The 25,393-nt window shown below is 32.8% G+C and overlaps 3 protein-coding genes across 3 annotated transcripts; all 3 read right to left on the bottom strand.

The window, feature by feature from the left end:
* Window positions 1–8,523: 8,523 nt before the first annotated feature.
* LOC11425222 (developmentally-regulated G-protein 3) lies at window positions 8,524–19,950 on the bottom strand. The gene is made up of 10 exons (XM_003602438.3): window positions 19,682–19,950; window positions 19,223–19,276; window positions 18,456–18,629; window positions 17,346–17,417; window positions 13,334–13,393; window positions 12,519–12,628; window positions 10,702–11,001; window positions 9,705–9,896; window positions 9,131–9,182; window positions 8,524–8,993 (listed from the first exon to the last, which is right to left on the bottom strand). Exons 1-10 carry the CDS (start codon window positions 19,721–19,723, stop codon window positions 8,943–8,945), a joined length of 1,107 nt encoding a protein of 368 aa, XP_003602486.1. The 5' UTR covers window positions 19,724–19,950; the 3' UTR covers window positions 8,524–8,942.
* Window positions 19,951–20,323: 373 nt separating this feature from the next.
* Window positions 20,324–21,267, bottom strand: LOC11419483 (putative zinc transporter At3g08650). Its single transcript, XM_003602437.3, has 2 exons — window positions 20,944–21,267; window positions 20,324–20,494 (listed from the first exon to the last, which is right to left on the bottom strand). Exons 1-2 carry the CDS (start codon window positions 21,250–21,252, stop codon window positions 20,324–20,326), a joined length of 480 nt encoding a protein of 159 aa, XP_003602485.1. The 5' UTR covers window positions 21,253–21,267.
* A 941-nt stretch (window positions 21,268–22,208) lies between these two features.
* On the bottom strand, window positions 22,209–24,595 carry LOC11423674 (60S ribosomal protein L6). Its single transcript, XM_003602436.4, has 4 exons — window positions 24,272–24,595; window positions 23,556–23,662; window positions 22,627–22,808; window positions 22,209–22,548 (listed from the first exon to the last, which is right to left on the bottom strand). Exons 1-4 carry the CDS (start codon window positions 24,526–24,528, stop codon window positions 22,393–22,395), a joined length of 702 nt encoding a protein of 233 aa, XP_003602484.1. The 5' UTR covers window positions 24,529–24,595; the 3' UTR covers window positions 22,209–22,392.
* Between the last annotated feature and the right edge of the window lie 798 nt (window positions 24,596–25,393).

Genomic DNA, 25,393 nt, shown 5'->3' with positions numbered 1-25,393 from the left:
GCGCGCAACTTTCGAACACTAATTCCTCGAGTCTTGTAAGACCCAAATATGCGGCAACTTTCTAGCCTATAAAGTGTTTTTTTAAACAACTCGGGGAAATTAACATAATCAAGAGCAAAATGATAATTCTACTAATCTACGGTCTTTAGGAAACAAGAGAAATGTTTAACCCTTGAATATCAGTCTTTTATGCAACACTTGAAGTAGCTTAGGAAGCTCTTCCATGTCTGCAAAGATAGAGAGAACATCATGTAAAAAAACACATTCTAGGCAACATGAATATTCAATATTTTGTAAACCAATAGAATGAATATGATTCACAATAAATAGAATGTGTATAACAGTTCTAAACTCAGTATAAAGATTCGAGTAAAAAAATGCTATAAATGCTGATACAAATTTATCGAAACAATGAAAGAAGTACTCCATCCGATCTTATGTATAATAAAATTTTCAAAAAAAAGTTTGGACCTATTTATAAGAAAATGTCACAACTTTTAAGGTGTGGTTATTGTTTAAAAGACTTTTCTAGCCCCTATTCAATGTTTGTCTTTTTAGTGAATGTATTTAATGCTTCGCGATTTTTTATAAGGGTGTATTTGTAAAAATATTCAAAAAGTTAGACATATTAATTATTACATTAGTTTTGATGTTTTTTGGTTTTTCTTCTTATAATAAGGACCGGAAGGAGTATGTTTAGTTTATAAATTTGTACCCCAAAGTTACAAGTTAACATTTCCAAAAAAATAACGACATTAGACATATTATGGATTATAATTTGACTCAAATCCAACAGGTATCCGCAAAAAATACCCCACAACAAACGGTTAAATACCTACACTGTTGAGTATAGGTTTGGGTAATTACACACAAATTTAAACATGTATTGGTGTGGATACATGTATTTTAGTGTTTCAGCGCACCCCACAGCTCGCACATTATATAGATTATATCTATAATTTAATATAACACTAAAATTAGTTAATCAATTTGGCTAAATATCCTTGCATTTTTTTTATGCTTTATATGTTTTTTATTTGGCTAAACACTTAGGTGTGTAATATTTTAAAAGTTGATTTGAATATTTTAGATCATATTTTAATTACAGTGATGTCTTTTAGTTATTTATTATCTCTTTGTTGTTAAAGTGCGGGTATGAGCGTTTATGTGCTCAAAAGATACATGGACGAACACCAAACTTTTAGATCATATTTTAATTACATTGATGTTGTTTAGTTATTTATTATCTCTTTATTGTTAAAGTGCAGGTATGAACGTTTAGGTGCTCAAAAGATACAGGGACGGACACCAAACTTTAGCCCACAAGGATATGTGCTCAGATTCAAGACATTTTTTTTTATAAATACAAGTATGAGGATAGACACTGTAGTGCCTTGTTGAAAGGGCACCCATTGCAATCCCACCATTATGGATAATAATTTCCTCTCTTACCAATTTTTTTTAAAACAAAAAGTATATACTAAAATTAAATCTATTAAAAGTAAGTTCTCGTGAGCTTAGCTCGACTAGTAATTACAATGCATAATATATGGAAGATCTGGAGTTCAAACTTCAGCCACCACAAAAAAAAAAAAAAAAATCTATTAAAAGGAAGGATGTTCCAATCCAAAATAAATTCAAGTCCATCCTTAAAAACATACAAAACCGAATATTATTAGATCATTTTGATGTCATTTGTGAAAATCGTTGAGATTTGGTTTTCAGATTACCTTTCAAAATTGAACCAAGCAACATAAGTGAATTTTAATACTCCAAATCAAAATTATGTTTAACATTTGATTTGAGGGGGGTTTAAATATTCTGTTTTTAATATAAAATACTCCAAATTTGTTTTAGGGGGATTTATTAGTGGCAATTATTGATATAAATAATTCCAACCAATAATGTTTCTTACTCGGCTGACCATTGGCCATTACCTTGTTTTGCAAGCACAGTTAGCCTCTGATCTAGGAATTTATTTTGTTTAGGAAAGAAATTATTTCCCTTTTTAATAGTAGTACTTTGTTATTGTCGAATCAAGGACTTTAATTTAGTAATTTGGAAAGAAAAAAAAATTACATGATTTCGATCATATTCATGGAAATGCCAGATTCAACGACGAATCAACTATTTTTTATTTCTATTTTTACAAAAAAATGACCAATCAACTCTAGTACTTCTTTTCCTTAAAAAAAAAAAACTCTATTACTTCCCTTTTGTCAAAAAAAAAAAAAAAAAAATCCCTATAAAAGAAACTCTATTACTAATTTAGGGCAAAAAAAAAACTCTAATCACTACCAACAACCCTTCAAACATCCAATCAATCGCATCGCTTATACCTCATTCTTAACTCGAAACCATGATCATGAAACTAACTATGGAGGTAAGTTTCTTACTCTCTCTCTATTTTTGTTCTTGTTTTTGTTGTTCATTTTAGTTGATAACTTGTTGAACGATTGTCATTATTTGGTTGATAAATTGTTTAGTAGTAATTGCAATTAGGTTACAATTGTATGTAAACTCAAAACATTCAAAATTGATAACCTTTCATTTTATTCTTTAACTTAATTTTAATTTATGATAACAATTTGTCATTTACGTTTTTTTCATGTCACTTCTATCATTTTGATCCGTTTGCATATGATTTTTAAGTATCAAATCTAAATTTCATATAAAAACATGAGTGAAGGACCATAAATTTAGACAATAAAAACTCGTATCGAAATAAAATCATAAATTTGAAACAAAAGGAGTGTAAGATACGGCAATTGATGAAATAGAGTGAATGCGATAGATGGGTTGGGGAGTGTCTGTTAAACAATAAATGTCGTATTTGTGTGCAAGTGTCAAGTCAAATTTGAACGTGAAATAGAAAAGCTATAAGTGAGGGTTACCGTTTGGCCAATTTTATTTTTTTTTCCAGCTTCTCTATATTTTTAAGGAGAAGTTAGGCCAAACACAATATCAATAAAATACCTAAAAATGCTTTTTTTATAATGTATAAAATTGAATGAAATGATCTTTAACCAAAAGTTGTTGAATGCTACTTTAAAAAACTACTTCTCCGTAATTTATTTCACAAGCACCTCTCTTCAACTCACGCTGGCAACCTTTTATTTTAATTTTTAATATTATATTTCAATTTATTTTTTATTCCATTTATTTTTTTTAACCGGTGCATATAATTTTTTTTTATAGGAGGATCCATTTAATTTTATTATATATTTTTTAAGGAATTTTATTATCTTTTTATCACTTATATATTTAATTTTACTATCGTTTAATTATCACAACCTCACAAATATTTTTATTCATGCTGTCATTGAATGACACTAAATATTTTTATTCCCTTTCTTCAACCTCACAAATATACACACACATTAGCGTTTAGAGTAATATTTTATGTTCGTATGTCTGTTTTTTGTTATGTTAATGCGTATAATTTTTTAGTGTTGCGTAATGCGTATAATTATTTTTATAAAATTTTGATTTTAATTAAAAGTACAAGTATAGATGCCTAAAAAAATTATACTTATATATATTTTACACATTTATATTGTAACAAACTATGCATATCTTTTTCTTATTAAAAAAACTAAACATATTTTTTTCAATGACACCAACGATGTAAAAAAAATAAATATTATATAATATAAATTCTTATCTTTTTAAATGACACCAAAAATATGGTATTCTTATAACAAAATTTGTTATACGGTATAATTGGAAAAGAAAAAACAAACTATTCTCTTTATATATACACACCATATACATATTATAGATATATTATAAACAAGATGATTTATGTTTTTAATTTTCCAAACTACTTTGATATTATTTATGTTATTATTTGAGCCTCCTTAAATTATTTCTCCTATTCAATTTTTTTATTTTTTTTTTATAATTAACAAGTCCTTTATATGATGATACGAATTTGTATTCATGTTACACAAAATAAACATCATTGAGTAAATATAGTATTTGTAAAAAAATATCTTTTATATTTTAACATTTTTTCCTTTCAAAAAATATTTTAAACATTTTTTATTTGTTATGTTAATTCATAATAAATTCAAAGTTTTGTCCTCGTGAGCTTAGCTCAGTTGATATAGATAATGCATAAATATATGCAAGGTCGCGGGTTCGAACCCTAGACACCACAAAAAAATAATAAATTCAAAGTTTTGTACAATATTTTGCCAAACAACTTTTAACTTAAAAATAACTTTAGAACTAAAAATAAATAAAGAAATCAAACAGCTTTAGTTTTTTTTTTTTAAAGAACTTTATTTTAAAGTAGCTTTTAGACTGAAAAAAAAGTCTGACCAAACAGTACTTAAGTCGGTCAGTAGACTTTTATTGATTGAACATTTAAAAGGTATGTGGTTGAACCCCAACATATTAAGGCAAATGCTAACAAAGTATATTGATTATGAAAGTAAACATATGGATATTTTTTTTTTGAAGTTAGGCAAACTCATTTCATTTTTATCAAGAATCTTAGGAGCAATACAATGAACAGTGACACTTTAGTAAGATTGTAAACAATTTTATTTGTCTGCCTGCAGATAAAAGCTAACATGAATCATGATCATGATATATTATGATCAATGTGAAATGCTACTAACACAGTGATCAATATATTATGATGCTCTTTTTTTCTTTACCTATAAATTCTTTCAATGCAGAAAAATGCCCCTCGCCAATCACTGCCACAATTCAACGAATGGATTAAGAAGGCGCCAATGTCGGACACTTCTATGTATAATTCTAAAATTGAAAAAACAAGAGATCCGAACAATTAAAAAACTGAGAATACCAACATTTCGAAGGTAAGATTTTTGCCCTCCTTTGTTGTTGTTGTTGTTGTTGTTGTTATATGGGTATATTGTTATTCCTAATTTTGTTTTAACTAACTATTTTAATTAAACAACTCGATGATACTAAAATAATTTTTTATGCAAAAAAAGAAATTGTATGGCTAAATAGGATGGATTGAAGGGGGTGCTCATTATTGTTATTTACTACGATTGCCTGTCATTGATAAATGACTTCTCTAGTAGATTTTCGTTATGGGAAAGTAATTGAGATGGGACTTAATTGGCTGCATTTATTTATATACATGATGATATAGCATGAATATGTTACTAAATAGCTATACTTGAATTGTGGTGTGAGTTCACAACTTTTTTTTTTCCATAGAAATCATTCAAATCAAAACTTTTTTTCATTCCTTTTCCATCTTCAAGTGTGAGGAATTTTTTCTTTAGATTCTTTGATTATCCAGGTGTGTGTGAATCATTCTATCCATTTATTTATATTTATTTATAAAATACTGAATACTTGTACCCAAAAATAAATACTGAATGTGTGGTGTCTAAAATATTGTTTTTTAATTTAATTTCTTTCTCTTTACAGAAAAGGAGAAACTTCTTGAAGTACTTCAGCTGTTGTATAAAATTTTGATATTCAATGGTTCCAACCTTTCTCTACTTCTCAAAATCGTTGATTAGTTTATTTTTTATTTTATTTATTTGGATGAATTGGATGGTTATAATTATGCTTTTGTGCTTAGTTATACAATTTCCCCTTATTTTTATGTTTAGAAAAACAAACAATTCTGTTAATTAAGCCCCGTTCTTCAATGATGATCCTATGTTTGTTTGACATATTTAATGTTAGTCATTGTCGAAATGTGTGTATCTAATTAGTGTTTTTGTTGAGCAATTTAATTGGTGTTAAAGATCGTAAAACATGTAAAGATAAGTGTTTAGAACATTATTCAACACTCACTCTAACATTTAGATTTGGATTTCCTAACGTTACAACAAGACATTGTAACCGATCATGATCAATCGATCTAAAATATATTGTCGAGATTGTTTAGAATGACGTTGTAACTCAATTATTCTAATTCGTTTGATCTATATTTAACGGTCGAGATGCAGAACAACGACAAATCTGGATGGTTTATCACAACAAGCAATGTCCTACCACTTTTATGTGGAACCCGTTATTTTAGCGGATTTGGAACTTTTTAAAAGCGTGAAACTTATATTAATTACATTCAATAAAAAAGTGAATGTTTTTGTAAAAAAAAAAAAAAAAAAAGTGAATGTTTAAAAGAGTGTTTTAACACTTTAAAATGTAGATGTTGCATACGACTACAATATTAATTAAATAAAAGTGAATGTTTAAAAGAGTAATAATTTTTATTCGGTATTTTAACACTCTTTAAAATGAATGTTTCATGCCGGGTGATAATTAATTTTGAATGAACTGAATAAAAATTATTTTGGTTAAACTTTAGTTGAAAATGAATCGATTTATATTTGGATGCGTGTATGTCATAACTAATTTTTGGATAGTAGGGATGACAAAACGGGTTGGAATCGTTGAGTTGACGCGTTTAACCCACTTTTTTTTTTATAGGAGTGTGGGTTGAGATTTTGAACTCATCACTAATAGGTTGTCCTCCCCGTCTAACCCGCTAAAAAATGAGACCATGAAGGGTGCGGGTTGGCATGTTGAATTGAAATTAAAAATAACTCTTTTTCACTTCTTTTCATAACTCACAATAAAAGTTTCCAATTTTCTCCTCCATGGAGTAGAGATTTAAAAAAAAAAATTGATATAATCATATTTGTTACATGATTTTAGCCTCATGTTTTTAACCGTTAGTTAATTGGTATCCCATGAAATTTTTTATTTTGGATCTCTTGGTGATTTATTATAGATTTTTATATAATGTAATTTATATGTTTGAGTGATAATTTTCATATTTTTATGGGTTCATCGGTTACATATTTAGATTTTCTTAAATTCACTTTACATTTATACATTCTATACATTTTACATCGTTTTTGTGAAAATTTTATTTACTTAATATTTTGTAAAAAAATAAATTGATGGATTAAACCGTCGATCCGCCATTAAACGAAATGGGTGAGATTTTCAACCATAAATCCCTAGTTGACTTGATCCACCATTTATTAGACGAGTTATTGATAGGGCGAGGCGGGTGGCCTGTTTTTCCCGTCCCTGTACAGTGTTGGTTAAAATTGCTTACTAAAATTAGGTTCATTGTTTATGTATACTTATTTGCATAATTAGTATTTATTTATCTTTAAGGGAACAAGTCAAGAAACTAAAGTTAGATGTGTTTTCTTGAAAATTGTGTATTCGTTGTTTTAAAAGTTTAAACTTTTATCTTTACAAAATTTAATTTTTAATTCATTTTTTAGCTTCTTAACTTGTTTCTATAGGACACAAGTTAACATGACCCTTATATTAGATAAAAGAAATTAAAAATGGACATTGATACCCAAGATCACTTGAATTAGATGTTAAGAAATATCTTTGAGTTTAACTAGAAGTTATGGTTCGAATCCAATCTTAGGAATATAGCAGCGCTAAATACTTAAGGGAGATTTCTTCAACAAAAAAAAAAATACTTAAAGGGAAATTTTTATCCCCCACTGTAATCCTATCAGACTTGAATGATTGGTTATTGCAGTTGTGCGTTGAAGATACCCAATTAAACAAAGACCTTTAGACTTGATCGTTAAAAATAACTGAATAAAATACATGGGTTAATAAAGCCCAATTCCTCTTCTCTAATCTTGAGACAGGGGACATTGTTGCAAGAGGCAGCATACCGACACTGAAGGAAATGAGTAAAGTTTAAAAGTAGCAAATGTGGAGCCTTTTAGTTAGGTGCAAAAGCTACATAGAGTAGCTTCTACTGCAATCGATTCCAGGATGAACACTTGCATTTGCAAATGATGGACTCATGTTTGTCGATTTTCAGTGCAGAAGCAAACATGTACTAAGAAAACTTTACTATCAACTCCAAAATATGCCGATGAGAGAATTTGTTAAAGTTTTACAAGTTAAAATAAGTTTTTTTTTTTTTTTAGGAAAGTTAAAATAAACTTATTGCTGTGTTCCTCAGTTATATAATTTGGAGTGACAAACAAGGTTGAATGATTATTAGACATATTGCAGTCATACCTATAGAGAGTGTGTTAGAACAGTGATACAACAATCACATAATACCGCATACACACTAAATGTGCAAGTCATACCCATACCTTATAATTCTTTCAAAAAAAAAAAATACCCATACCTTGTAATAGTATAAACAACAAACTAATAAAATATATCGAACCACAGCTGTCAATTTATAAAATGTTTTTGCAAATTGAAATTACTGGATGTTAACAATAGGTATTTGAAGCAAGCAAAATGATATTTTTGTCCTTCACCTATTTTCTATATTACCCTCGTATATGGTAAGTGGTTTTTCCTTTTCGTCAATTTCTGTTGCAATGCATGTTGTATTGTTTAGCAATGCTACGCAATTTTGAAAAACTAATTTAACGATTCCCACAATTTCGACGTATATTAATTTTTCTCTCTCAACTCCTCTACGCATTCTTTTTCAAAACCACAGTAATTACATCTGCCAAGTGGTACTGTAAGGGCCACCAATTTTATCAAGATGAACTTGTGATCCAGAGATTAAGACGGTTGAGCATAAATGAAATTTTACATGAATGCAGTACCAAACTGATGCGTAATTTCATTAAGATTGTCCAGCATATGCATATGCATACCCGAATATCCACCTAGAACTAACAATCACAGTGCTTACTAAATATCCAGCAAGTTGTAGTCTTCACAAAAAACAGGCCCCAATTACTCTGTTAGAGACATGTATAATCCCACAAGACGCATAACTTCCAAAACCAACAGGAAAACAGCACCACTCAACAACAAATGGTTTAACTACCCATCAAATTTTGTATATTTCACCTAATCCCTATCTGAATAAGAAACGAGTAACGAGTAATTGGAGTGTGATCCAATAACCCTTTGCTCAGACATCCTCTAGTATCTCATGCAGGCAATGTTGTCGGTTTTTGGAAGTCTGACTGTGTTCATACTTTCTTGATGATCTGAACAACGTCTTCGTCTTCAAGTTCATGTTCCTGAAGCATAACAAGGCATTCCACTTATAACATGCATCTTCACTAATGAGAGAGAAGAACACAAGCAAGAAGAAATAGAACTAAGAAAGAAAATGATACAGAAAATGAAGATAATTGCATATAGAATCAGAATCTACCTTGCCGACTCTCTGAGGCTTGTGTTTTGCACTTGAACCCCAGACCAGAGCACTGCATCATTTGGAAAATGTAAGCATTGGATGAAGGCAAGGGAAAAAATTTGTAAGTGCAGTAGGAAAGGATATCTTTATTTTTTTGAATGGCAAATGTTGGTGGTTAATTGTTATGTTACTTGAACCCTGGAGCTCCAACTCCTTAACTCAAACTAGTTGAGCTACCCCCCCCCCCAAGGAGAGGATATATTAATTCTAATTTCTAAGAACTCTCCTCTTCATTGAACAATATGCTACTTTTCCCCAAACTAAGCTAATTCACCAAACTAAAGATCCACTAAGTATATTAGAGTAAGTTTAGATGAGCAGAGCGCACAGAGCAAGAGATAATAGCCTAATGACAACCGCATAATAATAAAAGGTTTCCTAATAAAGACTGACGACAATTCAGATCTATTTGCTCGGAAAAACAAAGTCAATCTTCACATGTATTGCCCTCATTCATGCAGACAATGCAAAATTGCTTGACATTATGAAGCAATAAATCTTAAGATATTTAGTTCTGGGAGAAGGTACTCACTACTTAAACTGTTTAAGCATGTCCTTGTGAATGCGATCGCAGAAATCTTCAACTGTCTTCTTCTTAGATGACAATATTACAGGGTCTTCGTAATCAGGATTCATACCTTTAGGTTTAGTATAAATACGAGTTAAATTGAGATACTCCCAAACTTTATCCAGGAGCCCATCAAGGTTCCACTCCAGGTGTGCACTGAATAACAGATAGACAATTAGTCAGACTTCTATGAAGGCCCAAAAAAAATTCTCTCAAACATGCATTCTATACATTATCGGAAACAAATTTGGACAAAAACATAGGTAATGCAAAAAAGGCCCAAAAAAATTTCTCTCAATCATGCATTCTTTTCAAAAGGAACAACACCTAGCATCAAACAAAGACAAATAAGAAATAATACAATAATTTAAAGGGTCATGCTAACTTGTGCCCTCAGGGCACATGTTAAGCATTAATGTCATTCCATTAATGGAAAGAATTTATTGAAAAGAAAAATAATATTAAACATTTTGAGCAATAAATTAACACAATTTTCAATTCTTAACATGTGCTCTAAAGGCACAAGTTAGCATTTCCCTAATTTAAAAGGCAATTAGTTTCAGGGCACAAGTTAGCATTTTGAGCAATAAATTAACACAATTTCCAATACAAAATTTCTATTAGTAGAATTCTTAACATGTGCTCTAAAGGCACAAGTTAGCATTTCCCTAATTTAAAAGGCAATTAGTTTCTGGGCATGGGCATAGAGGCTTGAACATGCATAATAAAGGAAGGTGAACAGGTGTGAAATGAGGGCATATTTCCAAGCAACTACAGTTAAATTAAAGGAACCGAATGGAAGGCGATAAAATATTAGATAATGAAATCCCTCAAAACTAAGATAAACAAAAAAAAAACATCCAAGCCCTTTTAAATAAGGATGTAAAAAACTCTTGCAATGGCTTTTTTCCCGAAAGGGGGAAATTGATTGAAGTAACAATAAGATGGTTACAAGAATTACCTGACAGGGCAGTAATGAGGAAGCTTATCCAAGATCTCCAGTTCCTCAAGTGTAATCTGATCAATCTTGTTCACAACATAGATGCATGGTGTGTATACTCTGCTGCCCTCAATGACATCTATAAGGTCATCCGCAGTGGCATCGTACCTTAAAGTAATATCTGCATTATGAATTCTGTACTCGCTACATATAGCCTTCACGGTATCAAGATCTAGATGGGTGTTTGTAGCAGTTGAGGTGAAATTAATCCCACCCTTTTCTTTCCTCCTGAAAGTCAGGTTTGGTGGCTCTTTGTTTAACCTGAAGTAGAAAATAAATCCAAAAAAATAAAAGAAATAAATAATTATCAAGGAAAATAAAAACAAGAAAAATACATCAAAATGTGCGTGTGATTTTGGATTTCTCATCATCTGAATGGCAAGCCAGAAAGTCAGTAACAGACAATAAAGTCAATAAATATATAATCTGAATGGCAAGCCAGAAAGTCAGTAACAGACAATAAAGTCAACAAATATATAACTAAATCCTTTCATTTAACCAAATTCCTCTCCCAGAAAATCTGGGCCCACCTGCGACATATGTCGGTGGTTACATGCAGTCAAACTTCTCTCTTTGCTTATTATACAGGTTTATGATCCCATACTAGTATACCATCCTTCCTCATTTGGACTGAAGTTAATGTGCAACATTTAACAGAATTAAACGAGACTACTGACAAGTTCAACAGTGGCTGTAACTATAAGTTTTTGGTTGATATATAAATAAAACAGCCAATGTTATCAAAAATTGACCAAGGTTAATCATAAGGGGCTGATTTCACAAACACAAGTAATCCTCCGAAAGATTCAATAATCTCTTGGAATCATACTTCATTGCATGATGCACACCTCACCAAAACCTAAATCAAATCAGAATTGCCCAGAACTAGAGTGCAAGTATGCAACTGCTGCCACCAACCAATAACTTTAAATGCTTACTTTCAGCGTCAAAAGCCTAACCAATATAAACTTCATTCATCATATTCATGCTACACATACTTAAGAAAAAAACACTAAAAAGTGACCAACTCGTTTAACTATAGGCTACTGCATACAACAACAACATCAATAATAGTAATAAGTGGAGTCCCATGCAGATGGCCAGCAGCCACATAATTGGTGACCATACAGATGGTCAGCGGCCACATAATTGGTGACACAGCAACAACAAAAACCAAGCCTCATCCCACAAAGTGGGGTTGGCTACATGGATCAACCGGCGCAATTATGTTCTATCATATATCATATCTCTATCCAACTGATTAATCTCTAGATTTTTCTTAATAGTTTCTCTTGTAGTTTTTCTAGGTCTTACTTTGTCTCTAGAGAATTGACTACCTCCATCTGATCTACTCTCATTACTACAAAATCTACATGTCTTTTCTTTACATGTCCATCTCACCTAAGCTTGCATTTCCACCATGTTTTCTACACTAGCTGCTACCCCAACTATCTCTCTAATGTTTTTCTAATCCTATCATGTCTAGTCTTACCACAAATTCAACGCAACACCTTCGTCTCGGTTACGATTATTTTATTCTCGTGTTGGTTCTTTACCGCCCAACACTCCATCCCATACAACATCACCGGTCTTAAAGTTGTACGATACAATTCTCACTTCAGCTAGAGCGGTACAATGGTGACACGACATAAACATAGTAAAAAAACAATATAATATGTTACCTTATACCAAATCCTTCTAGCTCTTTTTCAATAAGACGCTTGCGGTACAATGGTGACACGACATAAACATAGTAAAAAAACAATATAATATGTTACCTTATACCAAATCCTTCTAGCTCTTTTTCAATAAGACGCTTGTGAGTAATTGGTTTTATTGCATCGAGAACAATTAAAATACAATTGCATGTCCTTGCAGTACTAATAACCTGTGTTTGGAGAACAGTATACAAAACAAAATGCATTAGTGTTTGTATAAATGAGGTATGGAAGATGCATTCCAAACATAGGCGTTAATTGCTGCAAATGAAATATTCTACTCAAAAGTTGTCATTACAAAGCAAGGTTTGTTATACAAGTAAATATTAAACACATAATAGATACTATGTGGGCCAAAAATTAAATAATGTATTATAAGGACATAATAAAACCCATATTTTCTCTAAACATATTAATAATCTCACCTCAGCATTGAGAAAAATGTAAATAGATCAGTTTTATAAGGACAAACTTGGCTAATGGCAGTACTGTTAAATAGCAGCTATAGCAGCACTATACCACTATAGTGTAGCGGAATTTGGATACACAGCTATTGTTTTGTGACACTATTTAATAGAAAATGTTGTCAGATAGCGGTTATAGTGGCGCTATAGCACTATTGTTTTGTGATACGCTGTTTAGTACAAAATGTTGTTAGATAGTGGTTATAGTGGCGCTATAGCACTATTGAGTAGCGAAGTTTTAACAATCCGCTATCTGTACACTGGCTAATGGACATTACCTCAACACAATTACACAAATACCAAATGCAATTGATAACAAGAGTGTATTATTAAATGGACAAACTTGGCTAATGGATAATATCTCAACGCAAATACCAATAGCAATTGATAACAAGAGTGTATTATCATTACCTGCCTTCCTCTTCCCTTTCCATCCTTGGCGCCCTCAATAATTCCAGGGAGATCCAGCAACTGACATACAAAATTAAACATTTACTACCCAAATTTGAATCACAATCATATTATAAAAATTTGTCTTGCAATTAAGTTGCAATTACAGAAAACAGTCATCAAGTCCTGAAAGTTTTCAGGGATGAAAAATTCATTTTTCAAATAAAAAATAATAGTGGAACCGTCTTGTCTATCATGGGATATATTTCGAGAACAAAGTTGATCTCAACCCTTTAATGCATAAATGATATTAAAAAAACTGCAAAAAGAGATGACTGTACTTAGTGGGGGAAACTACAAATAGGCAACATGGTACCTAATTTGACAATAGAAACAAGTCTAGATTGAGAAACATTAAGAATCTTGATGCAGGAGGGTTTTATTAGTAATTTAGTAGTATTTATTATTTAACCAAATCTTAGTAATTTTCTAGAACATTCTATTATTATTTCGTTTTATTTTATTTTGGCCCACGGTTTTGTTATTTCTTTCACTATATAAGCAGAACTTATGTAGCCTAAGAGGCACACTTTTATTCATTAATAATATTCAAGACTTTTCTCTCAATTCTGGTGGATTACGGAAACCCTTATTTTGATAGGTTTGTCGCTTGCAACCCTATTTTCACAAGTTTGTTGCTTGCAAACTTGTTCTTTTCTATCTAGGTTTAGCGCTTGCTAACCCTACGCTTCCGTACTGCGTCAGTTGGTATCAGAGCAGGTTTCTCCTGTTCTTTTCCTAACGGATCAGCCATGGGAGATCAACTGTGACGAGGGCAGAGTTTGCCGGCATCACCGCGACTCTTACCACAGACATCAAAGCTCTGTTAGATCAGATGTCGGCGTGGACAGCTAAGGTTTACAACAACAACAGAAACAATCCGAACAGAGGAGGAGATATTACAACAAGTTGACGGATGATTACTACGAGATTGAAATCTCTGATTCGGTATATCGTTGTCCGTTTTGTTACAACAAAGATTACTCCTTGTCTGACCTATTGAGACATGCTTCTAGAATAGCTGATAACTCACGTAAGACGGTTAAAAATATTGCTAGACATTCTGTTTTGATAACATATATTCTAAGAATTCTTACGACGTTGAAAGAGGAGATCGACGTTGCTCGGACGACCGAAGCGTTTCCGACGTCTGTGAAACCGGTCGAAGAACATTCAGTCACCGAACTTGTTGTTAGTATTGTGGAGACTGATGAGCACATGGTTTTACTTTGTGATGGAGAAAATAGGAATGATGAACAACCGAAAGAAGAACAAGAAGAAAAAGAAACTGCAGAGCCTGAAGTAATTGAGGTCAAAGCAGCCAACAACCGTATAATTCAAGCACAGGAACTTAAACCACTTGGTCAAGTTAAGCTCGGTTCAGAAAATAATAACCGTGAGGAGAGATTGGAGATGATGACACACAAGTTAGAAAATGCAGAAATAAAAAGTCTGAACTAAAAGAGTTATTTGTAAATTCATGTGTTGAATTGATTTTAGTTGAATCTGTCAATGATCAATTGACTTGTCAAAATAGGAAGAAAAAAATGCTTTCAGAAGCACCGCCACCAGAACCTCCAGACGCAGGCTCACGATGTCTGAAGACTTCACCGTCGCTGTCGGCAAACCCTCAGTCGGCAGAGATCAAATCATCTCAATTAAGCCATGTTGTGTCAAAGCCGATATGGCGTGTTTCATCGTGGAAGAGAGTGAGAAGGATCTAGAGAAGACAAAGGCAAAATTGGCTTATACAATTTGGACCGAAGCAGAACTTATAAACTTTGTCCAATTCATTAATAGAAGCAAGGTCCAGGTGAACTACTATTATTCATTTGGTGACTCAATCACTTATATACTCAATAACTCTTATATGTCATCAGATGTAATACTTCCATATGGGGAAAGAATTTTTCTCTTCCCTTGTTATCTGTTAATTCCAACACAGTGCAGCAAAAGAGCAATCGCTCCCTATTCTCATATCATAAGCTTATATCCCCACAATTCCCTCCTTATACAACCCTCAAAGTTTTTCTTAGTTCTTGGTGTCTTATGTCTGCTAACTACTTGGTAGTTCTCAAAGGCGGGGTTGAACAGATTGTCGGTGAGGCGAAAACAGGAGAACTTTGTGGCGACATTGGTGTACTTTGCTATGAGCTGCAACCTTTTACAGTTAGAACCAAACAGTTAAGTCAACTGTTGAAGCTGAACCGTACCACCTTGAATATTGTTCAAGCTAATGTTGGCGACGGAACCATAATCATGAATAATCTTCTTCAGCATTTGAAAAGAACTCAACGATCCAATTATGGAGGGAGTTTTGGTAGAGACGGAGAACATGTTAGCTCGCGGTAGGATGGACTTACCAGTAAATCTATGCTTTGCAGCAGAAAGAGGAGATGTCTGTGAACAACTACTGCTACAAAAGTGGGGCAAAATATTCTTCACTAGAAGTCCACGTGTGGCAAGCATAGTCATGTCTTTTGCTGCAAGATATTTAACTCCTGTTACTCGAGAGCTAGGTGGAAAATGCCCTGCTATATTTGATTATCTTTCCAATCCTTCAGATTTTAAGATGGCAGTGAAAAGAATAGTAGGAGCAAAGTGGGGAGTATGTACTGGACAAGCATGTATAGCAATCGATTATTTGCTTGTTAAGGAGAAGCACTCATCTGAATTGTTAGAGTTATTGAAGAAGTTCATGAGAAAATTTTATGGTGACAACATGATGAAGTCAACGGCACTCTCAAGAATAATAAATAAGCACCACTTTGAGAGATTGTGCAATCTTCTTAAAGACCCTCTATTTGCTGCTTCAATAGTTCATGGTGGTTCAATTGATGAAACAAACCTGTTTATTGAGCCTACAATATTGTTACATCCACCACTAGATGCTGAAATCATGACAGAAGAAATATTTGGTCCACTACTTCCGGTGATCACTCTGAATAAAATTCAGGAAACTATTCAGCATGCTACTACATTTCTTCAACGGAATAAAGTCAACTGTTATATTTTTCAAACCAAACAATCTTGGCATTTCACTCAATGGGATCCGGGTGGATGTTCTTCGGAGGAGACTGATGCAGGAGGGTTTTATTAGTAATTTAGTAGCATTTATTATTTAGCCAAATCTTAGTAATTTTCTATAACTTTCTATTAGTATTTCGTTTTATTTTATTTTGGCCCACGGGTTTGTTATTTCTTTCACTATATAAGCAGAACTTATGTAGCCTAAGAGACACTTTTATTCATTAATAATATTCGAGACTTTTCTCTCAATTCTGGTGGATTTCGGAAACCCTTATTTTAATAGGTTTGTCGCTTGCAACCCTATTTTCACAAGTTTGTCGCTTGCAAACTTGTTCTTTTCTATCTAGGTTTAGCGCTTGCTAACCTTACGCTTCCGTACTGCGTCAAATCTTAAATAGACATTCTCAAATTTTTCAATTAATTAAAAAGAACCCATGGAATCAAATAAAACTTCAAATATATTCTTAGTTTTTGAAGAAGCCAAACTAGCCCACCGATATTAGCACCGGGGAGAATCAAACCTGAGACCTGGAGAGGAGCACGCTCCAAGGTCTCAAGCCATCACCACCAGGCCAACCCAAATGGGTTTCAAAAAATATTCATTTATAATTTGGACAAAAATATAAAACAGATGCAACGAAATGAAGAACTCAAATCAGTTTCAAATGTTTCTCTTTTTTGTTTATACAACCATCACAATGTTTCGACCCATGCACCGATGTCCAAAAAAAAGCTCCTTGGAAACTAAGTGCATGTGCAGCTGATGATCAAAAGCTATTGGTATAGAGGCATCACTCACATATCATTTACGATTCTCTCAACTAGCATCAAGGAGGTACAGCTATATTTAGTTGCAGGCATCCTGAATTCCTCAAACCAAAAATAAAAATAAAAAATATTGAATTTCATGCCGTTGTAAGGTGACAAATTCATCGATGTATACCTGAATTTTTGCTCCACGATATGTGATCACACCTGGAATGCAAGTTAGTGTAGTGAACTCATAGGAAGCAACCTACAAACCAAAATAAGTAAACTTTTCAGACATTATTTAACACGGGCTAAAACTTAGTTTACAAAATTGTTATGATCCCATCACCCAAACCCAATACAAAGAGAAAGCAATCCCATATGCACATGTGACTGCTTACTAAACTAACACAATTGAGTAACATTTTCCCATTTCCAAAAGAAGAAGAAAAAATAGTGAATTTGAGATGGAGGAGGCAGAATAGAGCACATATCTAATAATGATGAAAATTTAATCAAAAGAAGCAACTGCTCAAATAATGCATCAGATAAGAGACTCTTATTAAGAGTACATGCGGAATAATATGTACAGGATAGAATAAAAGGACATCCCATTGTTTGATCAGTCAAACACATTGAAAACAGCATTTACAAATAAGTAAAATGATATAGTAGTATTAAAAATTACTATTAAAATGTACTCTTTCACTTATAACTAAATAATTGTTGCTATATATGAAAAAGATTTTCTAAAATCTTAATTATATCTTCAGGTTGGTCTAGAATAATTTAAAACATCCCTCAGGATTGGTTTTCATGTATATCCTTACATAAAGATTTATTTATTTCTTTATTTAATTAACATTTGCAGTCTAGAATTAGCTTAAAAAAGGATAAGCATTAGTGCCTTATCTTTTTGTTGAAAAACCCGACAAATCATTTACATTATATTAATACAATTCTACTGTTGAGTATTCTTCTCCCTTGTTCTATACATTAAACATTGAGAACGCGTATGCTTGAGATTTTCACCCCGTACACAATCACTTTGTTTGAAGAAAAAAATCAATTATAGAAGTTCTATTTAGCTTTTGAAATGAATTAGAATCCAAAAAAAATAAAAATTGAAGATAGCAGGGGAAGGTTGCAAGGTTGGACTTGCTTTTTCTTGTTGAAAGGTTGCAATTCCTTGGGAACCATTGGATAATATTCACTCCAAAAGTAAAACATATAAACTAATTCAAGATCGGCCTGTAGTATAATTGAAGAAGACAATGCATGAGAAATCAAATACTTCCTGTACCTCTGAAAATGTCCCAGTCAATTTATTCAGCAGAGTAGACTTTCCAACTGACGGGAAGCCCACGAGACCAACTCTTGCATCCCCACTTTTAGTAACATCAAAACCTTCACCAGCACCGCCACCTCCCTTAGTTGTAGGTGTAAGGAGTTCCCTCCGCAGTTTTGCAAGTTTAGCCTAGTACCAATGGTGGACAAGCGTTAAAGAAAGTAATAAAATTCTAATTCTAATAAGAGATCACTCATTTTGCCTTCAATACTGTGTATTGGAATAAAAATCAGTACTGTAATAGCAAGGATGCATGTCGACTATAGAAACCAGAAGGAGAAAAAAAGATAAAGAATATAAGATTCCATAGGTTTGGAGATTTAGACAGATATTTTCGCATTTGTATACCTAAACTTTAAACATAGGGAGAGGGATAAGAACCCCTGAATATATGGTGACAAGTAAAACATATGCCATGAGCAGAATGTGCTATGCAGCCTGTGCTTACAAATGCAACTTCTGAGCAGAATTGCACTTCCAAATGCAATCCCTAAAACAACTATCCGATCTAACCAATATATACAATCACACACTAATACAACAGCACTTGAAATAAATATATTTACAAGCTTAGCACTAAAAATAATGCAACGGCATCTTCAAAAACCAACCTCCACTAAAGCCAAAACAGAAACCAACAACAACAAAAACACTGGTCATATATATGATTTTTCTCTGTTTCTTCCTTGTATACCATTTAATAATCGAACTAACATGTTTACCTTCAGTAACCCCAAATGATGAGCGGTAGCCTTGTTCTTTTGAGTCTTTGCCATCTGTAAAATAAAAAAAAACCACGGTTATGCACAAGACAAAATAATAACAAAATGACAGAATAAAGTTTGCAGCTACTGCGTAGTAAATAATCAGCACATATCATCAATTACTTTGACGGCATATCAATTACAATTTACAATGTCCCGAAACACGGAAAATACATTTTCCTCAACCTATACACATGCAAATATGATTTTAAATTCGTAATTAATTCGAATAAAATTAAGAATTTTCGAAAAATCCATCAATTTTATTAAAATATGCTCAAAATGTTAAATTAACACTGATATGAAAGAGATTAAGTTTCACTCGAATAAATCGTAGGTCTTCAACCAAATCCATATGTTCCGATCATAATAGAAATAAACGAAGCATAAATTTGTGTTGAGGAAAAGAATAAGTACCTCATCTTCTATGTCTTTGATTTTCTGCATTACCGTCGACATTGTTGAAGAATGAGAAGCTCGTAAGCAAAGGAAAAGAGATACGGTTAACTTCCGGAGAGAAGTGAACTGAGACTGGAGTTTGAAACCTAAGAGCGGTGGTGAGATGTTACGGGTTCAGAGCGTGGTGTTGAACTGTAGAAGAAAACGAGAACGAGGAAGAAAGAAGGTGCTAGAACAAATATGCAGAAATGGTTACGGTGGGACTTAGGGTAGAGTATTCAATTCTCATTGGACAGGCCCAAAGTAATCAGCTGGGCTTCACTCCCTACTATTTTATTGAAATTTCTCCCCCCACCTCCCCCACACCAAAAAAATAGGAAAGAGTCGTAATATAAAATGCTAATTTTCATTTCATTTTATTTTTAACAGCTCAACCAATGCACCTAACATTACTTCATGCTTCAAAGAAATATGTCGATCATTTCACACGTTTGTTGAGTTCGATACGTAGCACTCATTTGGATTTCGCAAGACATTAACCATGAAAACTAGTCTGTTTTCACGATGAAAATTTGCAGTGTAAAATGGATTTATTTGTTTAGCATACGCTAGTGTATATAAATTATAAATTATGATGATACACTATCGACAAAAGTTTACTCAAGTAAAAAAAATTATACCCATATTATAGCACTCATTTGGATTTTGAAGTGACTGTACATTTTCAATCATTTCAATTGAACTTTTGTAGATTCCAATAACAAGAACAACTTTTGTTGCATCAGCACCTTTTAAATCCAACATACTTACTTCTCCATATTGCTCAAGAAACTGAAATCCGAGAGACATGCAAGACAAAAGTGAGACTACTAAATTTAAAATAGCCTACACCAGTAAAATGAGAATGACACAACAAAAATGCATCCTAAAAACATAGAAAATGTAAAGGTACCATACATGATACTTTTAGTAAATGATCAATTCATCAATTTTTCCAACATTCCTCAAGTACATTGGTAGGAAATTTTAGCAAAAATCAATACGACATGCAAATGTGACGTGAATAAGAAAACCATTCTTAATTTTGATGTACATTTTTTTGACAAAAAGATCGCCAAGGATATAGAGCTTATTTATATCAATGAAGTAGTATCAAAACATCACAAGACATATATACATATATCAGTGCATAGAAGCACTGCTGAGATAAAACAGCAAATACAGGTAACTACAATAAGGAGAAAGAATGGCAGACAGAGAACATGAAGAATCATCATCACCTTTTTACATAACCAAATAAAGACTCGACCAGCTAAAATTCCAGTAACAACCCAGCTTCCAGAACCATACTCCTGCCCTTCCTGTATCAAATTAAAACTTGCAGCCAACATAACACCTGCAGCCATTCCGTTACACAACCCAGCCCATTGCGGATCAAGCTCTACAAAGAAGAACGGCACTGCACCTAAACCAGTAGCAGCTGCCATCGCCAACGTAAACAACGCAACCGTTGAAACCGAAACTCTACTGCTTCCACTCTTCGTATTACAATTATCAACTTTTGAAGAACTCTCTGCACCAGCTGCCATCCTTATGTGGAGCAGCTCTTACCTTATTATGCAAAATTTCATTTTCTAATTCTGCATTCAAGTTTCCGATTACAAGAAAGCTCAACATGGAAACACCTAACCTTAGCTTCAGATTTGGAGCCATGTACAACATAAACCCTCCATATGAATGGACACTCTCTTTTATGTCAATAGCCCCAAATCAAAATTCACTACAATTCCATTAGCTTCTACTTTATCAGATTAAATCAAAAAGTGCAGGTTGATATAAAATCAAATCCCAGAAAAATGCAACTCAAATGCAATGAATTTATGATCAATCTAGCTGCAACAGATATAAAAAAAAAAAAAATAATAATAACAAAGAATTATCAGAAACCAATGAATAAAATAAAATACCAATGAAATTAGCCATTGAAGTGACAATACATTTCTCACATTTTAAAGAAATTAGACATGTGCAGTTTAAAGTAGAGAGAGTTCAACATAGGTTTTGTGCGATACACTACATTTTTAAGTGACAATGCATTTCGTGCAGTTCAAATGCGAGATAGAGTTTAGCATAAGCTAGTGTTTGTGAAAGATACACACATCTTTTTTATTTGGTAGTGATACACACTACATCTAATGGTACAGACTCAATTACAGTGTTGCACCTCGAAATTCATTCATGTGTCATCACTTTTGTTACTACACTACTTTTGCATGTATTTTTTCAGTGAAAATGTGCGTGTAAATTTGAGTTTGGAATATGATGGTGCTTATGCACAAACGGCGGAAAAATGTTAATCAAGCAACATCGTTGTACCCATACCCCTTAACCAACTTTCAGATCTCTTCAAACTAATAACTTAAGTTATAAGTATATCTTCAAACAGTAAATGAATCAGTTTTGCAAAGTACTGAAGGAACATCTTCTATCCCTTTTTTTTGTTTGAAATCATTATGTATGTATGCCAGCAATAAAGGCTAAATCATAAAAATAAAACCAAATGGTTCAAGAGGACAAAATATATTAAGGAAAATAACGAACAACATAGAATACAAGTTTTTCGGATGTCTAATACCAAGAAAATTGTAAATGATTAAAACTTATCCTAGATTGACAAACAACCAAAATAAAAAGGGCAAAAAACAATTCTCTTAACACTCTTATTTCCTCTAGAAGACCAACTCATGTGGCTTCACACCTGCCTTCAAGGAAAACCTGGCACCTAGGTAAGTTTTCAAATCTGGAACACTGTCAATGGCTTTTAACAAACCAGCATCAACAGTCTTTTGATCATCTTTCTTCTCCTGAGGGAGCACCTTTTTGTCCTAAAAAGCAAAAGCATTGTAAAGATTAGGAAACACGCGCAGAATAATTACCAAAACAACAAAACTCAACAAACATACCTCCTTATCTGCCTCAAAGAACTCGCCCTCTCCCTTCTTAGTCTTTTTCTGGGATTCCTTTGAGAAGTACTTGTCATCAAACTTGTCAGCATTAACTGAAGAAATATCTACTTTGGTAGATGTGCCGATAACATAAGCTTGATTCACACGTCTCAAGGGGACTCCGTTAATCTTGAATGGGCCTGAGGTAGTGAGAATGAACAAAGGAAGATCGGCAGAGATGAGTGGAGACTAAAGCAGATATTTAAGGATGAGTATCAATATAAATGTATCGTGTCGTCGTAATATGCATCTAAGGCTAATGCAAGAGTATTTTGAAAACACACCCCATTTAGCATTCAAGTTATGATAGACAATGGAAGGCATGGTCAAGGATATTAAACAACAGAACTCTAAGGTGCAATAAAGCAAACAGCTTAACTCAATAACAATCTGAGGAGCATAATTAAGTATAGCCTATTGAAATAAACAGGGATTACAAGGTTTGGCCAAGTATATTGAAACACATACCAGATACAAATTAGTTTGAGAAAGGACATACACAAAGGAAAGCAATGAACAAGTTAAATTATTGATTTTTGTTCAAATAATAATAATAATAATAATAGATTATAGATTAAGTGGGTGAAAAGGAGACAACAGATAATCAAGCAAACAACTTAAATTTGGAAGCATTATCAAATTTCACTTTGGCATAACAATGTTCAAAGTACATCCATAAATTTAGATAAGCAAATCCTACTAACCAAAGCAATAAAATCCAAGTCACCCTTTCAAATGCAAATACTAGTCAAAATGAATTATTTATCATGACAATAACTCATTGATTAAAAATACAATAAATATATATAGTTACATACAACCAATCTCAGGTAATAACATGAAATGCAGCCAGACAATCAATGCTTATTCCTAAAACCAATAATTACCAGTAACAAGAAGAAGTCCAGAAGGAAGCTGTTTGAGAAACACAACTCTCTTCCCCTTAAATCTTCCTGCAAGAAGAATCAACACTGTTCCAGGAGTAATGGAAGCCCTGAAAACAAAACCAGAACCATATAAATCATTCAACTAAGAGAAAACTTTGTCAAATCAATAAAAACACAGAAAAGATCTAAATTTAACAGAGAACAAAAAAAAAAAGGACATAGCAACGCCAAAATTAATTCAATCATTATAATACAGAACAATTAATAATAACTCCAAAAAGAGAAGTAGAACAACTAGTAGAACCAGAAAAGGTGAGAAAAAAGTTTGTAGGAGATTGGAGGGGATGGAATCACGACACAAATTAAGGGGTTAAATTAATTAACCGAACAAAAATCTCAAAATTGCTTTATAATCGAGATAATGCATTTGGTACAAGAAGTTTATTATCCTATTCCAATAACCGTCACAAGCTTTAAATGAAGCAACTCCTTCGTAAGCTTCACATAGGTGGTGGTGGGGTTGCTGCTTCTCCAATCCAATCGCAAACGCATCATTACCATTTTCTCACTCCGATTCTCTCACTACAACTCCTCCATCGCAACTAAAACTTCCAATCTATACCAACACTTATCGGATCCCAACTAAACGTAGGTTAAACAACACCAATTTTCACATTTACAATCAAAAACAGGTGTATCGATAGAAATGAACGAACCTGAGCTTAGTGGGCTTTGGCTTGTGCTTGTTGCGGAGTGGCTTCTTCACGTCGTCGGCAGGGTAAAACTTAGGTGGCTTCTCGACCGGAGCTGCAGGCTTAGCGACGGGATCGTGACGAGGGAAAGCTCCGCCGTGCTTAGCCTTGATAGCCCATAGACCACGTTTGTGGTACATAGCAGATCTCGAGTATTTCCCGATACCCCTTATCAATTCAGGGTTACGGCTCACTCTTGCGGTTCTGGTTTTTGGTGCCATTGCTGAAAGCTGCTACTGCTCTTTGCCTCCCTCCCTCTGTCTAAACCCTAGTTCAATGGTTTTTGCTTCAACACATTTATATATCATGAAAACTTGTCCCCTCCCACTCCGGGTCAGACCTGCATAAGCCCAGCCCAACATTTTTTTTTTTTTTGGGTACAATGGTTACTTTTTTTCTTCTATTAATTAATTAATAATACGTGTATTTAAAAAAAAATTATGTATGTACAAGCAATATTATGTATTTCCAATTTAATTTATTTTATTTCCCTAAAAAAAAAAAAAAATATTTTATTTTATTATTTTTTCATGAATTACTTCCACTTCAAGTGACATATGAGGTGTGTCTAACACTACTTTTAGATATCAAGCTTAGTTTAGATTCAAACATTGATTTTTAATCTTGTGGAAGTTTAATTTTTTCTGATCTATAACAAGTTTAGGTTAGATGTATGTTTTGGATCCTAGCAATTGAATACTCAGATTTCATAAAGCCAAATTCTGTAGCCAATCCTTTTATTAGAATAACAAGTATACTAATCACAATTCTCTAGTGAGTAAAACAAAAGATTAGTCAAACAAAAAACATTATACCCTTACAACTGAACATTATTAAGGAATGGAACGTATTGAGATTTAAAAATAATAAACTGAAAAATTATTTATGACTCATAGCAAGTCCTCAATAACAAGTATTTATCCTGCAAAACCATGAGAGCAAACTGATCTTATCTGATGAAATAAACTACACAATGAATTTATTCAATTGCCATATGATCAGTTGCTTAAGATCACATTGATTGTACTTAACTGTTTATATTACTTACAAAAGTACAAAACTAAAGGTAATAACCTATGATCTTAT

This window comes from Medicago truncatula, chromosome 3 (assembly GCF_003473485.1).
Source record: "Medicago truncatula cultivar Jemalong A17 chromosome 3, MtrunA17r5.0-ANR, whole genome shotgun sequence".
Taxonomy (NCBI): Eukaryota; Viridiplantae; Streptophyta; class Magnoliopsida; order Fabales; family Fabaceae; genus Medicago; species Medicago truncatula.
The sequence above is the reverse complement of the archived record's forward strand: the minus strand, read 5'-3'. Positions and strand labels throughout refer to the sequence as shown.